Here is an 18,187-nt window from a genome sequence, read left to right on the forward strand (position 1 = left end):
TCTCCCTGGGGCTGGCTGAGTCAAAGATCTCTCTTGAATCCCTGAAAGAAACCCTCCTTTAAAGCATACCCGTTTCATACAAGAGGTTGGTAGAAAGAAATATGTCTCCCCCACCTACAGCAACCTCCCAACTGTCAAACCAAACACCAGGTGGAGAGTAACTGACACAGGGGGAAGTGAAAATCTCGCTCTCCCTCTCAACTTCCTCTTGAACTCTGGATGAACTCTCCTTGTTTGGATGGGGGATACGAGACAAAAACCTCTTCGCTCGAGAGAGATGAAGTGTCATGACTACCTCTAGAGTGACAGAGCAGCTGGCAGCACCTGTGCCTTTGTAATGTCTCAGATAAGAACAAACTTGTGAAATACAAACGGCATGCAACCACATTGCCGGGGCTTTTTCTGTGGTAAGACACATTTTCATGGCTTGATTTTTAAGTCAGTGATTTACAGCTTTTCGGATGTCAACCAAGGAAATGCAACATTAACAGGTAAAGGACAGAAAATATCAACACAACAGCAGCAGAGATGCAACACATTATTTTGTGAAGTGGTGAAATATTGCTAACTTTTCACCATAAGCTAATTTGGCTTGAGAATAGGGTGTTATAATGCCAGTCACACACTTGTAGCGCCATCGTCTCTCTTTGAGAGGCTGGAGATGCAACTACGTGGGGGATTGTTTACAAGAGCGTGGGCCAGAATGTGCAATTCTGAATGCCAGAAATCCCAGCAATGAGGAAAGAAAATCATCCTATCAGTGTGTTTATAATGAGGCCTGCCATACTCCCTAGTTTCACAGTATTATGGCCCAATAATACTGCGAGGACGGATGAAAGAATCCAAAATCCAGAAGACATCAGCATTAAAAGTTAGCACGACAAAGGTCCTGAATATATCATGAAGAAACAAATGTAAACAAATTTCAGCATTTTGCATTCAGCCTTGTGAACAATGGCTCAAAAAGAGAAGGTCAGGGACTTTCTTTGGTGACTGCTTACAAAAGAGACATTTGGGAGAAGTGGCTCTTCTGTTCCTTTTCCCCTGCCTATTGATCCATCATCTGCCTTGCTTCCTGCTGATAAAGATGCAGCGGGCCTTAAACAGGCACGGTGATGCATCGAACGCTTTCTAATGACATGTGAGGACATCGCATCCTCTGTTTGGAGGTCAGGTGATCCACCGCTAAGGGTCACACAGGCTCAATGAGCATCAAAGCATGCCTTCAGATGCATCGACCCCGAACTAACAGCCGTATTTGTTGAGCCTTAGACGGCGTCCACATTGCCTGCATCGTGATCCGCTCCCTCTGAGCAGTTCAGATAATCAATGTCAGTTAAATTCAATTAACAATGCGGACAGACTGCAGATTGCTTCCAACGTTACATCTAATATCTTCTTACTTACTGTGTAATATCTTCCTTACATAATAAAAGCCGCACTACAGTCAGCTGTGGAGTGTTATCCCAATCAATAAAATGAAAGACGATGACAGGGCAGATCCTTAAGAGGGATAAGGCGAATACAGATCTGTCTGCTTCAGCGCAACCAGTCATTTTTCATTAACAAATCCTCATACACAAGAAACCCACGGGGCCGGCAATGAAAGGTGAGTCTTTGCAACTCGGGAGAAACATTTGAGTTAATCCCCACTTCTCTGAGGTGAAACCACTTGTGAGAAATCTGTAATTACCATAGTTTAGTGTAAATGAGCAATTCTGCTTCAGCTTGCTAATGAAGGTCTGACGTAATGATGCAAAACACTCAACGCACACCGCCAATTTCTTTGACAGCTAGCCACCTGTTTTTAGCTCGGACTGGTACGATGAGTGAACGTCTTCATGGCTGGCCTGGCTCGGTTGGTACCATCAAAGTGCACATTTGAGAGTGATCATTGTAACTTCTGCTGATCTGTAAGCAAAAGCACACACCAAGCGGAGAGTTTACAGCAGTATCTCGAGGCCATTTGTATTTTGAAGTAAACATACTAAGTTTTTGCATGACAGCTAGACATGACAGTTTTCACTGTAAAAACTGAACTGCATCAAATTCAGGCCATTCACCCATTCAGGCCACTGTCCAACGCTGCTCCCTCTCTGAACAGCCTCTCCACAGATTGCTCTCTCTCGTACGGTCTCTTATTCTGACGGAACAAACAGTCCAGCTCACCTAACACTGCAAGTTTGGGGCCATTTTCAAAGCACAGATGCATCATCAGATAAAAAATGACTTTCAAGTCATTTTTCATACGAGGTAATGGGAGCGGAAAGGCAAAAAATTTGCTTTATGACACGTGAAAAAACTAATGAGGTAGAGGATGAAGAATACCCCCACACAGACACTGTGTACGTGTGAAAATGGCGCCATAGGCGGCATTTTTTTTAGCCTTGTTATAGACAAGAAGGTCCTCTCTCTCCCTCGACACACACTTAGAGACATACAGGGTCTGTTTACGTCCATTTGCGTAAAGTAATGCCTCCTCTCTTTCAGCATGATGCCTGGGTTGTGATGACACACACATCTGCTCTCCGCCACCCTCACCCCTCCCACCCTCTGTCCACTCCACCCACTGTGCCAATCCTCTTCATATGTCAGCCTCACACTGGCACTGCCCTTCCTATCCACTGGAGGCTTTATCCAATTTGTCAGGGTTGGCACACGCACGGCTCAAGATGCTTCCCTCTCTCCTCCGCCACACATGCCCCGTCCCTTCCCCATCACGCCGCTCTGAGACGGCCTCGTCTGTGCCAGTGGGCATTACGGTACCTGATGGCGGGGCCCACCTGCCACCGCGGCGACTCCCAGGCTCGCTCAATCTGCTGCTCCAAACCAGCAGGCACCAGCTGGCCGGACAGCCTGCGTGCTGATAGATGGACAATTGTAGGCTGGATGATCACTCACATTCACAACAGGCAGGCAAGACTAACTGACTAGAACAGACACAGAAACAGCATTGTGTCTGTGTATGCTGATTGTTGCTATGATGATTAGAAGAGAAATTCAGAGGTGAGATAACAAAGAATGGATGAAAAGCAGTTTTGTGAATCTGTGCCTTTGTCAGTTTTTCTATACTTCATTTTTCAGTATGTTGGTCTCATCCAAACAAAGAACATATTGCATTATGGGTGCACTCCTGGGATCTCCGAGTGGAAAATATATTAAGTACGTTAGTTTTGATTTATCATGAGGAAACTTGAGATGAGCAAACACAAAACGCACTCTCTCTTCAGTCGAGCCACTTCAGGTTTCCACATCCATACTGTTACTCCTTTTCATCATACTTTCAACAATCAATCTTTGTTACTTCATCGTAGGTACCTAATGCAACTTAGATAGCGTGCTAGTTATCAAACCTTGCAATGCATAGCGATTGCAATGACGGTGTAATGTGTCTGCGCCCAATGACCTCTGGCTCTCCGTCACTAGCAACGCTCCCAGCTGCACATTTTGTTTTAAGCACAAGGGTCCAGTGTGATCAAAGCCAAGGAAAGAGTGACAACTACAAAACAATGCAAAGGACGACCAGACTATTATAATCCCGAAATGTCTCTTGTGACCTCTTGCTGATCGGTACCTAAATCACATTACAGAAAAAGCATCAGAGGAGGAAGGAAACTGTTATTGGTGCACCTCAACAGTGGACTTATCTAGACTCAACACCATCAACAAGATTTATGGGCATCATTCCAAACAGCATGTCTAGTACAAATGTGGGAGGTGGAGGGGAGTGTTAAATACTCAAATAGCTACGTTAGTGTCTGCTGTGCATGAGTACCTCTGCACTCCCACTGATCCTTGCCTGTAAACAATGAACGTCATTGGTTTAAGCCGAGATCATAACATCCTGTGCCCTTTTCCAAGAGTGATGTGGCAATTTCAAGTCAATGTCTTATAAAAACTTTGAAACACCTTCACAGCTCCCTGGACTGGTCTTTGTGAGCTGGTGGAAGCTGCATGACACAGTAGAGTAGAGGCTTTACAGAATCACTGATCCAAGATCCCACTCTATTTGTCAGCTCCTAAACAGTTGCAGTGGGATGTGTGCGAGGAGAAATCTGACCCAGGACCAGTAGTATGTCTGCAAATGCTCAGAAGCAAGCCAAAGCCTCTGCAGAGCTATGCAGTAATTCTATTCGCCTATACCTACGCCCAAAATATCCTTATCATCTTGGGTTGCACACTCCATGTACCCTCCAGCCAGGATCCAAAATTAACCCCCTGTAGTAAAAGCAGACCTGTAGATTAAATGTCATTAATGAAACATTTATTTCTTGCCAGTTAACTAATTTCAGTATATCAACATTTAATGCTTAGTAACATTTCTTTGGATGTCCCACACGAGTCCAATTTTACATGAAGCCTAATGATCAAAAGGAAACATAAAATACCTTCTGCTTTACTGTGAGACCTGCGGAGAAATTAAGTATAAGATTCACATCGTCTCCACGCAGTGCTGCGGCACTTTGTAATGGTCAAACACGTAATACTGCACACCGTCGGCCTCACTGAACTGGGACAGAGGACAGAAATAGGCAGAACTCTCATCCTTTCAATCTACCACTGCTCGAAATGTGAGATGAACAGAGGAAATGTCATTGCATCATTGCTGCTGCCACAGCTGATGGTCTGACTGCACCTCATTGGGAATAATTGCTGACAACATCTTAGGAAGCCCTGCAGTGGACCCCCTTCTCCCCAGTCCCCTCCCTCTTTCCCTAAGTCCCCGTCACATCACATCATTCAAAAATCACTGGGGGGCCTCCACGCCTGATGAGCACACACTTTCCTCATCTCGTATCTCGCTCTATTAGGAGTGTTCTCTGGGGTAACCGAGCGGACCTATCAGCGTCCACTGCGCAGATTTCTACACCGGAGTCCCATCTGATGTAACTGTAGTACACACTTGCATCGATTCAGCCGCTCTAATTTTCTCTTTTATGTACTTTATGATCACTGGAACAATATAGTTATAAATGATACTCATTTGTTCTAAAATATTTGAGCAGGGCTTTGTGGCAAACATGCAAAATGAATGCTATCCAGAGACTAATGAGGATGCAGTATAAAAACAATGATGCCCACCACCCACCATCACCCTCTAATGAAGCTTTCCATCAAATTAATGAGAGTTTTAATCATTGTTCACAGTCTATCTGCATGGTGCACTATCCATTATACTGCCGTCACCTTCAAGGAGCCGCGGAATATTCCAAATCCTCTCTCAAAGGTCTTTCAGTGGGAGAAGTGACATTTACATTGTACAGAAGCACTTCTATGCCCCTTTCGTACCCTTTACTTCCACAGTTCTGCATGACATAGCTCGGCGTTTGCACTTCGTGGCATCTGAATATGTGGAATGTCACCGATTACCGAGCACACTCGCTCGTGCCATCTGCCGCTGTGCGTGAGAGTGCTGCTAGCATCAGTTTTCAGGGAAGGCAGGCTGAAGGACAGAGGGCAACATTCATTTACATACCTGAGAGCCACTCAAACTCATTAATGCATACTGTGACCAGCCCAAAACACCAATACACTGCAGACCTGACCTGCCCAAATGCAAAGAAGGCCGTCAAATTGTCTTTTCAGGTAGAGAAAAGTAATATGTGTGTCTGTGTGTGTGATAGTGGGGGTGCGACTTAATTAGAATTAGAGTTATAATGTCAAACAAAGCCGCTGACGGTGTGTCAGGGCCTGCTGGCAGATGATGGCTGTCTGCAAAACACTTTCCTTCTCAGAGCTGAGTGTGTGTGTGTGTGTGTGTGTGTGTGTGTGTGTGTGTGTGTGTGTGTGTGTGTGTGTGTGTGTGTGTGTGTGGCAGCTCTGAATACACCCAGAATATGGTGAACACACAAGAGACAGCATGCCTTATATTCTAACTGTACACTAGATTGTAATTAATCTAATTCAGTGCTCTCCCTCAGTTGATGACTACATGTGTATGTAAATGAATGACCTTTAAGCATATGGTTACAGACCAACATCACTCATCATTAACATGCTTTATAGGCAAGTAATTACTAACTTCAACCTTATGTTCGGGTTTCAGCCTTATTAATTATACTGACATGGGTCGTTCCATTTGAAATACACCCTCCAGTGGGTGGTGATTCATTCTAAACTTGGGATTCATTAGTAAAGTTACTGCAGTCGACGCCAGGAGAGGAGCTAAATGAAGTTTGCCAAAGGCAATTGTGGCATATCCAATTTTTGTTGCACTTTTGAGGACTGCTTTCATGAGCCACCATCTGTTGGGTAACTTTGTCAAATAAACGCCCATAAAACGTGCCATAAACATGAAACCTGAGGAGGACTCTCATTTTTCCTCACACAAGTCATTAAGTTTCTCATTGCCATAGACAGAGAGGGACTCAAAGCCATCTCCATCGACAAGAAACACTAATGAGATTTGGTCCCATTTCCACAGCTTGAGGTAATTCATCGCAGGCTTTTATGGCTGCATTATCCTGCTATATCTTTCCTGCCTTTTAGTTTTTTTGTTTTCGGATACCCAGCTGACATTCTGCACCAAATGCCTGTCTGAGTGACAGCAGCTTTACACCTATCCCTCTTCATCAAATCAATGACAGAGAGTGTGAAAGGCTACCAATCTAATGGCATGTCAGGTTTCCCAGGCATCGTCTGTGCAGACAAAAGACAGCAGGAAATGCAATTCATGGAAAAACCTGTAATCTATGTGAGGACACCTGAGTGACTGCTGGGATTTTGACAGGACCACAACTTAACAATAAAAGGAGTCAATGGCGGAAATGATCTTTTTGCCATAGGGACTTGTCGCAGCAAAGGCAGAGATCGAATCTTCAGTGCTTTGGCCTCTGGAAATGTGCTGGTTTCCAACACTTTGGTGCCCAAAAATACTGCCCTGTGTTCATTATATATTAAATATTGTGATGTAGTGATATATCATTAATAAGTGGTTACCTTTATAGTATACATTTCCCACAAATATTCTAAAAAATTGAAATAAGACGCAATAATCACAATTTATTGACCACAATACATTTCCCGGGCTACTGATATCTATTTATAAACACGAGTGCAGTATAACATAACAAAGTGAGCACTCAAATCATTAAAAAGAAAGCAGTGACATTTGAAGCAACTCATGCCAAAGACCTCTTTCAGCATACATTACCCTAATTGAAGAGGATAGAACATTATGTGAGAGCCCGCTGACATTTTCAAATAGCCAAGATATGAAGGTGTCTTTCCAAATCCTGTCTGTATTCAATATATTGAAGGTAAGAACAAACTGTGAATCTTTGTTTAGAAAACTGCTGCAGCTTTGAGGAGAGATCTGCATTTTTTTTAAGTAATGACTTGGAAATTAAGTGAAGACACAGATTAGCAGATAGGTAGCCCGGAACAACATCCTCTTAATGTTTGAGAAATGAGCTGCTGAACAAAATGGACCTCTGCATTTTTAATGTGCTGTGCAGGAGCAAGCAGTAAGTGCTGCATGGAGGTGTAAGTTAACAATTTTACTTTTTTATCTTAACTTCTGCACTGTTCTACATTTCACGCTGCATGTGTTACAGAGTGAAAACAAAACTGATATCAAAAAGTCATGACGAATGGAACAAAAGAAATGAGCCAGAGCAGCAGCCGTAGCAGAGAAGAAGCTGCTGGAGCGTCTGCCGCTGCAGGATGGCAGAGGTGCAGGGAGCTCCACGCACATAGAGACTTCACTCCACGCTCAGATGACATTCGGCATCTTCTGCATTCACTTAGGAGCTTCTACCTTCAACGAGGCCTTTCTGCCATTTCTGACAATAATCCGTCTCTCTTTCAGCTCAGCTAGTCTGAAACATTTGAGCAGTGCAGTGGGACGGAAAGGCTGACTGGACTGGTTATATTTAGCTTTGAGAACGAGCGAGCGAAGAAGTTTGAATGTAGAGCAGATTGAGGAAGACTTCGCAGGGCTCAGTGCTCACAGACTGCCGCTCAGACAGGTGAGTACACCATCAAACTCGGCCTCCAGAGGAGAGTGTAAAAACTGTCTTATTGCTTTAATCTGTTGGTGGCGCAGGCTGCAAAGTGCCTATAGAGAGGGAGTATATCATTAGTCTGGACACAGGCGCTCTCTGTCTATTTAAAATCACATAACAACATCATCATCATATACATTTTTTTCTTTGTACAGTCATGCTGTATATACTTATCTGGTTAGTCAACGTTGGCAACAAGCAGTGTGTTAGCTTTTGAAGGACACTGGACATTTATATAGCAGTTTGGGAACTCTCTAGGACTCACAAGCACAGGGAGCAGGCAGAAATGTGTTGCCCTTTGCCCGATGTAGAGGTTCTGTCACACAGCTGCTGCAGAAAAGCTTTCGCCTTCAAACTTTTGTATTGATGAATGGCCGGCCATCACAATACTGCATTGATCTGAAGACTGCCGGTGGGGCCAGTCTGAGGGAGGCGTGGGCTTGTCCCACACTCTGAAATAGAGGATAAACTAAATAAAAAACAGCCAATACCACATGCTGTGCAGATGCCGATCTGGAACACTGGTGTCCTTTTCATGCCAGTTGAAGCCCTGGTGGCTGATAGCATTAAAAATCATGAGTAGTCTTGTGATGTCTCTTCTTCACCTCTAAAGGAGCAACTACTTCGTACGCAATCAGCTTCCCGACATTCTTAACTCTGTTAAATACCTAATGTCAAAGACCGGGGATGTTTTCGTGAACAGACTTACAGAGCACCACCTAACTGTATTCTCAGCAGCATTTTAACATGCAGGGCTTGTCTGCTCATTAATGATGTATAGAGACAGCAAATCCTCCCCGCTAAATGATATAATAGGCCTGACTCCATCTTGATAGCCTGCCTTGAAGATTAATATATTTTTGTATTTTTAATTATCATGAGGATAAAATCTGTTTAACTCAAATGATTGCCCTGACTTTTTCGTGAGCTTCAGAAGGAAATAATGCCCTTCTGTTGACGCAGTAATGTAGTCAATAATCTTGTGAATGCTTGACCAAACACGCTTGGCTCAAACACTCTCGCCCTCCACTACAAGAATGGGTGAGTCATTAAAAGCAATAGCACTGACCTTCTCTCATAACCTTTGAATGCTGGATAAATAAACATTACCATCCCTCATGAGAGGTGGTTAGAATACAAGCAGCAGCGAAAAATAGCCAATGTTTTATCCATCATACGTAAAACAGTACCAGCAGATTTTCACACCCAGAGTAAGTTCGGCAGAAGTCAGGTAGGTATGGAGCAGCGTAAGATTTCCACTGCTTGCCTCAACTTTTAGCTGCTTTTCTGGGAAAAGGAATTTTAAAAAAGTGGCTGACGAGAAGTTTTACGACTTTGAAAAGTTTTCTAAAGCACTGACATCTAATCAAAATAAACATTAATATCAAAAATATTTTTTATTATTATTCTAATTTGCAAAAAAGATGAAAAAGTGGAAATGTAACCCAATGTCACTAGCTTGAATACATGCATATATTAGACAGTGCACAGTTAGCATGAGCTAAACAAAGAGCTGAAAAAGAGGACTGGCTGGTTGAATCAGCATCAGCAGCATATATATATGATATAGAGAAAGAGTTCCATGTTAGATGCCATGTTAGACAACTGTTTGTCTATATCACAGCACCTTATAGGGCAAGGAAGGGGAATTTAACAGAGGCAGTGAATATTATTTAATGATAACAGGCTAGCTGTGCTGGCTGGCTAATATTACAAGCTGTCTTGCTAAGTTACCAAGCTTATTAGCTACTGCTGCAGTCCTGCGCTGTGAATCTTTCGATGTTATGTTCCCATGTGGTACAACAGGCATTAAGCTGAAGGTCTGCCATGACTGTGTGGAACAGAAGCAGGATTTGTAACGGTAGATAACACAGCAGCTACTCGTAGCCAAGCAAGCGAATGTTAGCCACCAGCACAGCCAGGCTGCCATCATTAGCCAGCATGATAAACTCTAATCTCATTTGAATTTTTTACATTGTTACATGTGTTTTAATCTATGTTGAGCAGTGCTTAAAAGCAGTAATTAAACTGCTGATAACATCTTAGGTCATGTGATGACAAATGAGCCATCTCCATGACAACAGAGCAAATCTCTTCCCAGAGATGCAGCTGAAAGCTCTGAAAAACGTCTTGTCAAACTGCTGCCGACTGTGCTTAAGGTACGTTAAAGTCTGGTGAAAGTCTAACTCTGACATGGCTTTCAAGTGTAAGATAATGCAAAATCCAGAATTACAAGATATGCAAATCATTTATCATTTGATAAATGTCTTTTTAAGAACAAAGTCTGGTTGCATGAGGTTCATCATATCCCCAAGACCTCTACTGAACGCACCCTGGGAATGTCACTATCTCTAAGACCCCTGTCAATTTGCAACACTTTCACTAGGAGGAGTGTAGAATACAAAAATAAAACCAACCAGCTAGATGAGCACAACAGCACAGAAGTTTGTTTACTTACTTTGTACTTTTACCACAGTGGATCACATAATTATTTGACTATGCAGGTTACACACAAACTGGAGTTTTTCTACCTGTATGCACCTCTAATAAAAGGACTGTAAGAAGCATTTCATTCCAAATTAGAGGCAATTAATGTAGACGATAAGCACTACTGAAAATACACATCAAAACTACCTTTAGTTAAAGGAGAGCACACCGGGCACACAGCAGAATGAACGGGCTTCTCATTCACCTTACCCATTTTTGGACGTGACAGTCTCTCCCATACGCAAAGATGAAATGAGAACGGCATGAATTGGGGCCACAGGCACAAGTTTTGAGTCAATTTAATGGTTGCTCAGCATTTCTCTATATAAGCAGCCCCTCAGCGCCATTACAAAGCTAAATGTAGTCCATTTAAGTCCAGGGGGAAGCTCATGAACTACCACATGGGGATACTATTGGAACATACACAAGGTGCAAGATGGTTTGAGAGAGTTAAAGGGAGGCTGGATCTTGTGCGTATGTGCGTGTTTTAGAAACAATTGTGAGAATATCCCTCCCCACAGACCGCAACATAAAGATAATACATGAAGTTTTTATTCATAATTTTTGCACTTGTTTGGATGAATGTAACGTGCAAATGTAAATCCCCAGGCAGTAGAAATGCAATTAAGGTGAGCTAGCCCGCTAGCAAGGATGGTGCTGCTGGCAGTGAAGTGCCAGGTAGCACCTCCAACACAGCCTCCCTCAGGACTCCCACTCTGCAGGCTGTGCAATGAACCAGCGACCCTTAGCACACACCTCCTTCCCAACACAGCCACTGGTGATAAATTACCTAATCCCTCCCATCCCCAGCCATTTCTATTATACACCCTGGGCTTGTAAAGAACAGCTAGGAGGAGAGAAAGGGGAGTGAGAAAGACAGAGAGGTGGGTGTGAAATGGGAAAAAAAGACTTATTGACAGAGACACAATGACAGTGGGAAGATATAAAGGCCAAACAAAGGCAGCAATCTTCAGCATCAAGAGGACATGTGTGTCATTTTCAATGTTGAAAAAAGGGGCACTAAGAAGCACTTAGCACTGCATTTCTAGACAATTATGTCTGACAAAATCCCTTTCAAGACAGATCTGCAGATAGGTGTCAGTTTGTGAGAGCGTACATTTCACTGAACATTTTAAGAATGAACCTGTCGTCAGGTCTTTTTTTCCAATGTTAATGTGGCATTTGCTTGTTTTCTGAATCTTCTCTGCAGATGAATGTGATTCCAGCGCTGAACACGCACATCTCAGGCATCATTTCAGCTGAGTGGAGAAGCAGCTACGAGGGACAATGACATCAGTGCTCAAACCCTCCCAGAGGAATGCTTGTCGTCACTCACGCTGGCACACACACTGCTATGGAAACAGCAGGAGTGTGAGCGTGCATCAGGGTTAAAGGGATACCGCAAGGCGCACACACACACACACACACACACACACACACACACACACACACACACACTCACACAAGCAGAGAAAAACAAAGCGACAGCAGCAGTCCGCTGAAAAACAATGCTGACACATGACCGAACTGTTCCTGACCAGCTGTGTAAGGCAGCCTTCACATTTTCCTCTTTAAAGACACACTGCAGAGGTCAGCTGAGGACTAAATAACTCGCTGTCATTGTAAAGGGAAAGTTCGCCGACAGTTTTTCCTTGCGAATGTGAGAAAGGAAACACCGTGGACCTTTCCCTGAGCCTGATCTCGGAAGTCTCGGAGAGATATGTGCCAAGCTGTGCCGAAGCCAAGATGGAAGGTGTCCTATCAGACGGCTCACTGTACCGGCTGACTGCTATGGAAACAGCGAGGGTGTGAGAGTGCGTGTGTGCCAGAAGTTGAAAGAACATGACAGTCCATGTGCACGCATGCTAATGAAGCTGCCCTCTTCGCACGCACGTTCAGAAGCACAAAAACACACATCTGTTTACCATCTTTGTGTCAAAGTGAAAGTGAAAAAAGTTGGAAAAGGGCAAACAGAGCAGCTGCAGCACACACACACACACACACACACACACACGCGCACACACACACACACACACACACACACACACACACACACACACACACACACACACACAGGACAGCATTCTACAGACTGGGCAGCCATTCAAACAGCTCTCGGTAACAGTAACCCACAGCAACCCTAAAACCAGCCCCCTCTCCCTTCCTCCTCAGGAGACTCAGATCCATCGCCCAGTTAAGGGAGAACCAAATGAACCAGCAGACAGAGAGTGGCCGACAGTGAAAAGAGGCTGTAACTTTACCCACTCTGCCCTCACCAAAGAGCAGCTCTGCCCCCTCTTAGGGGTTCAGGATGTTAATTATTCAACATGAGAGGGGATTTGTGGGGGGACAGAGAGTGGACACAAGCCAGCAGAAACCCCTCACCTCTTTTGTTCAACTCATCCACTCGCTGCCTTTCACATACGCACTCATTCTCAGAGGCTTTTTCAACTCGCTCTTGGACATCATCCATTACATGCAGAGACACACGTGCATAGACGCACACACACTTGGGCGCACACACACAGCGCACTCATCCCTCTCCACATGCTCACAGCCTCTCAGCACACAGTTAGTGTCACTCCGCTCTCCTACCGTTGTGGTTGTGCTGCAGGGTCTCCAGCATGCTGGCAGAGTCGGTTGCCCCCAGCTCGGCCAGTCTGCGGCTGGTGGCGCTCAGCTCTGACCGCAGGTTAGTCACCTCCTGGCTGGCGGACTGAATGGCCCCGTCGATGCGTTGGGCCAACTGCTTGTTGTCATCCATCATTTTCAGGATTTTTGCCTGAGGAGCAGAGGGGAATCCAAACAAGGTGTCATGCTGACAAGTTGACCATTTCCTGTGAAGGAAGGTGTCCCCCAAAAAATCCCTCCTCTTTCCCTTTTCTGTCTGTTCTTGCTCCTTTTTAGAGTGAACACCAAGTTAAATCCTCAAAGCAGTTTGTCCTTTCCCTTAAAGAGAGGCATCCAGCTCAGGGGAAACGAGTATCTGCTGGGAGGAGTGTAGTGTGTGTGTGTGTGTGTGTGTGTGTGTGTGTGTGTGTGTGTGTGTGTGCGTGTCAGTGTGCGGCATGCATGTGTGTGTCTGAGTTCCGTAACAGCACTAGAGAGTGTGTGTGTGTATGTGTGTGTGAGTGTGTGTGTGTGTGCGTGTGTGTGAGTGTGTGTTAGAGAGCCAGCACTGCCCCTGTGAAATGTGCTCCCTGCAGCTGACTGTTGAAAGGACACAGAGCATTGAGAGATGACAAGCACCTTTTTAAATGGACTGTACCATTTGCAGAGAAAGTCGTGGGGGGAACTGAGCTAGACCATGTGAGCACAAGGAAGTCAAGAGGTCCACAGCACAGCTGTCTTCTGGAGATACTGTTGTAAGGTCTTGGGATTGTGTGTTTGACTGAACTGTCACGCAAGAAATTTCACTGGGCGAATGTGGAAAAGCACTTCAGTAAAACGCTGCAGCTCTGTTTTCTCTGTGTGCTGCATGCACCTCCCTCCATGGACTCCAGTAAAAAGGGAGGGAAATCATGAGCTTGACAAAGAAGCAGTTGTGGAGAGAAAACAATATAGTTATGCAAACAAAGCTTTCATCTCAGTATCACAGCAAAGGGTCCCTCCTACAAACTAACCGAACGTTTTGAGCCCATAAAACACGACAATGTTGAAGTGATGCGCGGATGAATGGATCAGCAGAAAATCATTCAATCAGTCAAAAGTCAAACCCAAATAAAAACATGCGCTTGTTCCAGCATCTCTAATGTGACGATGTCTTATGGATTTTATTTCATTGGAAATATCTTTGGATTTTGGATGAAAAAAAAAACCACGACTGAACAGTCAATCGAAAAAATCCGAAAAACGGATCGAAAATGAAACACAAATAGTTGTTAAGGCACAATGAATGACTGAATTTAACACCTTTTCCAAACACACAGATGACAGTCACACTTCACAAAGACCTGCCCTGAGTCCGGTCGACACTGCAACACACGTGCATCCTTCAGTATATCTTATATGTAACCCTTCTAAAGTTCTGCTCTGCTCTTCTCCCTCTTCTCTTTTCTTTATAGAGGACTGAGAGGCTCCAGATGCAGGCAGCAGCCACAGTGAGTGCCACCTGTTCACAGATAAGCCTAATCAGTCACAGCGAATGCAACATTAAAGCTTCTTTCTCCCCTTTGCGGCACCTCAGAGGAGTGTTGGTCAAAGCATCTGCAGTCGGGGTGTGGAAACGGTTGCTTTTATTGTAGTTGAAGCATTGCGGGCCAATGACATTGCTTCCAAATGTCAAAAATACCCCAGAACTCAAATAAGAGACAGATGGATACTTGAAGCTTATTGGACAAAAAAAGGTTTGTCGATAGGAATCAGACATGTATGGGACGGGCAATTGTTTTTCTTATGACTATACATGCATTTATATCTGGATTCATCTGAGATACTGTATATGAGGTATCATCTTTGAATTTTTGTACACCGCTATGCAACACCGGATGTGCCCTGAAATACCAAATCATGGTACAACCTGTTCTCACTGCCATCTCGTCACATATGAACATCGTGACAAAACCACTAATGCAGCACCCAGTGTTACTGTTTACTTTGGTCCGGTCTCACTGCTCTCATCAACCTTGTTGCCAGCAGCAGCAGGCTCTTGTTATCATTGAAAAAGCCCTGAATGCTTTTTTTTGTCCAGCACCGAAAAGTCCGCGATGAGCTGATGAACTTTCTAAGAGCTAAAAGAAGAGTAATTATTGGACTTACATTTGCCAGGTTGGCAGAAACACATTAATTCTACTGTTGCTCTGTGTCTGCCAGGCGATGAACACTAAAGATAATGTTGTGTTTACAGCCTGTTGTGCTGCCCAAAGCTTTTACATGAACCCAGTGCTCAGTGTCAACAAGAAGATTTCCAAAAACTGAAATCCGTCCCCTCTACAAACCACAGGGTCAGCTACAAATCACTATCCATGCATGGCAGATATTAAGAGCCTGCTTAAAGGACCTCTAGCTGACGAGCAGCATAACTGCCAAAGATACAACACCGATACATAACTGACTGCTGGAGGAAAAGGTTTCACAGAAAAAAAAAACATCGTGTTCTCAGTATCCAATCTCACAGCCCAGGAAAGACGCTTTGACAGTTCAGACTGTAATTGTTGGCTGTAAAAAACAAGCACGTGTAATTAACTACTCTGTATCGGTGTCTCCGGGCCTCAGGGTGGAGAAGAAAACTGTCCCAGTTCCCACCCAACACCCCAACTCAACCCTGCATTTCTCAGCTATAATCTGACATTTGGCTGTCAAAGCATGCCCACTCACTCAGCAGTACAGCTGTGTTGTTATTGTTTCCTGAGGTTATGTGAACTTAGACCCTAATCCACGCTGTGTGTGGTAAGCATGGATCAGCCGGGGGAGCGAGTTACTACCTACTCCCTGAAAACGTTACTGCGGCCTCAGGCACTCTGTTTACATGTGTGTGGGCCAAATATTGAGGTCTCAAATAAAAGCTGACCGCCCGCTACAGTCTGCAAGCAAGGGGATGGGGAATAACACACACACACACACACACACTCCAACCGTTCATCCATCTGCCCAGACACAAGTCACCCCTCCCACTCAGCGAATGAACATCATGTTGTTATTTATAGACGACCCTGCTGCTGCATTTGATACATTAGTCAGAGGGGAGGGAGGGCACAGACACACACCTACTGTACACCCATTCACACACACGTACACTGGGGGGCTAATAATCCCAAAGTCATTTGATGTTCATTAATGAAATTCATCTCTTGTCAGGTGTCATAAAAGTCTATTGGACCCTTGTGGGTAATTAAGCTGCCGTGGTGTCGAAGTTTGTAAGAGGATTTGTTTTTATCTATTTACACATCTTACATCACACTGTTTGTGTTTCCTCAGGAGAATGCATCTGTTATCAAGCCTGCATACAGTATGCTGGTATACACAATTGCCCCGGGCGAGAGGGTCAGTGTGGGATGGCTGCTGTGCAGGTGAGCTGGGGTGACACCACCTGGGCAGTGGAGTGAAATATATAGTTTTCATATCTGTAGGTAAGGGGTACTGAAGAAAAGACAGCAGTAATAATGCTGAATGTTTAAAATTTCCTCAAAATTTACACAATTCACCCACAAAAATAATGACATTTCACAGTTTTTCCCCACATTTATCTGAAGCATGTTGACGCCTTTGGTTCCTTCGTGATTGGCTTTACTCAGGAAGTCCTAATGAACAGCAGCTTAAGATTAAACAACAGGCTTATGGAAATGACCTGTTTTGTGTTGCTGGTAACATCCTTACTCCTAACTTCTCGACATCTGAGAGTGGTGACTGGTTTACTGCGATTTTAGCTCCAAACATGCGGACATGAGTTGTAAACGTGATTCACATCTGTGTGTACGTCACATAAATGACCCGTCGCTCAAGTGCCTCCCTTGGGGTTTTGAATGTGTCTGCTGGTCGGCGGAGTGAATCAGGACCCACGGGCTGACTGAGGATCAGTAATTAGTGGGTGTGCTGGGGGTTTGGATTAGCATTTGAATAGAGACAGTGGGGAGTGGGATCGGATTCATTGTGCTGCTGCTGAGGATCCGTCCACACAGCGGGCCGCTGCAGCCGAGTGACTGAATTCAACTCAAGTCGTGCGAAAAAGTTGCAGCAGTGAGGTCTGTGTACAGTAGTTTTTAAGCCTCGCTGATTAAATTTTTTACTTACTGCGGCGGAATCTTGTTGCTAAGCAATAACAGTCAAAAACTCACTGGGATGGTATTTGTAGCCTGGCAACAACAGAAACAGAATTCAGCTTTAGTGATCTAATTACAAAAAAAAACGTAAATAACGTATACACCTCACACTGCTCCAACGTTTGTCAGTGTTTACTAAAGTTTTTTTAAAGCATTTTTTACAGTAGTTCCTCGAACTTGTATTAGTTTGTCACACTTTCGAACCTTTTCTAGACCAACCGCTGAAGGTAGGCATAAATGATGAGCAAACTACAGCATTAACAGGTGTGGTGTAAGTGTAGCTAAGTGTGCGAATGAATGGTTAACACGGAAAAAAGAGGAGCCATCTACAGGAAGCTTTTTGCTGAAGCTTACAGTGGCATGTGTGCAGAAGCCTTCTTTGGGCATCGGATTTTTTTTCTGTCATGTCTCTTAAAATTGCTGAAAGATTCAGACACACAGCCATGGACCGAGATAAGTCATTTAATTTTTTCCCCTCAGATAAGCTTCATTAATTAATCACAGCGTGTGCCTTGCATGACAGAAGAAGGAGAAATAATATGTGCTCGGGCACAATCTTTGTCAGTCTGATAGTATAGAACACATTTTACATGCACCACTCATGTGAGAGGAAACGTTTGGTGCAACTCAAATATGGCACTAATCAAAATCTGAGTTTGTTTACCTCTGTGAAGGTACTCTAAACACAATGTAAAGATAACTGCACCACAATCTGTATTCAGTGATTCAGACTATGCCTCTGCAATGCAGAACGTATGGGCTGCACCAAAATCACCTGCTCATTGATAGCATCTGGAAAGGCCAGCCAGTGAGCTGCAAAAGATGCTGTAATGCAGCTCCGTGCTGATGTGCATTCGTGGGCTGCTTGATTTTTGATTTTTTTCGAGCAAAAGGAAACAGTTTAATGTCCCTGGAGGAGTAAGGAAATGGCGTTTT

General features: G+C 44.1%; 1 protein-coding gene across 6 annotated transcripts in view; it reads right to left on the reverse strand.

Moving 5' to 3' along the window:
• Positions 1–18,187, reverse strand: part of LOC139335693 (kazrin-like) — a 155,555-nt gene that overhangs the window by 92,632 nt on the left and 44,736 nt on the right. For all 6 annotated transcript variants that reach the window (XR_011602436.1, XR_011602437.1, XM_070969435.1 and 3 more), the window contains exon 3: positions 13,089–13,275. Coding sequence is in view for 4 of the 6 variants with exons in the window: in XM_070969435.1 (XP_070825536.1) it covers positions 13,089–13,275 (187 nt within the window). In the remaining 2 variants the exon portion in view is untranslated. The remainder of the gene's footprint in view (positions 1–13,088; positions 13,276–18,187) is intronic.

Source organism: Chaetodon trifascialis, chromosome 8, assembly GCF_039877785.1.
Source record: "Chaetodon trifascialis isolate fChaTrf1 chromosome 8, fChaTrf1.hap1, whole genome shotgun sequence".
Taxonomy (NCBI): Eukaryota; Metazoa; Chordata; class Actinopteri; order Chaetodontiformes; family Chaetodontidae; genus Chaetodon; species Chaetodon trifascialis.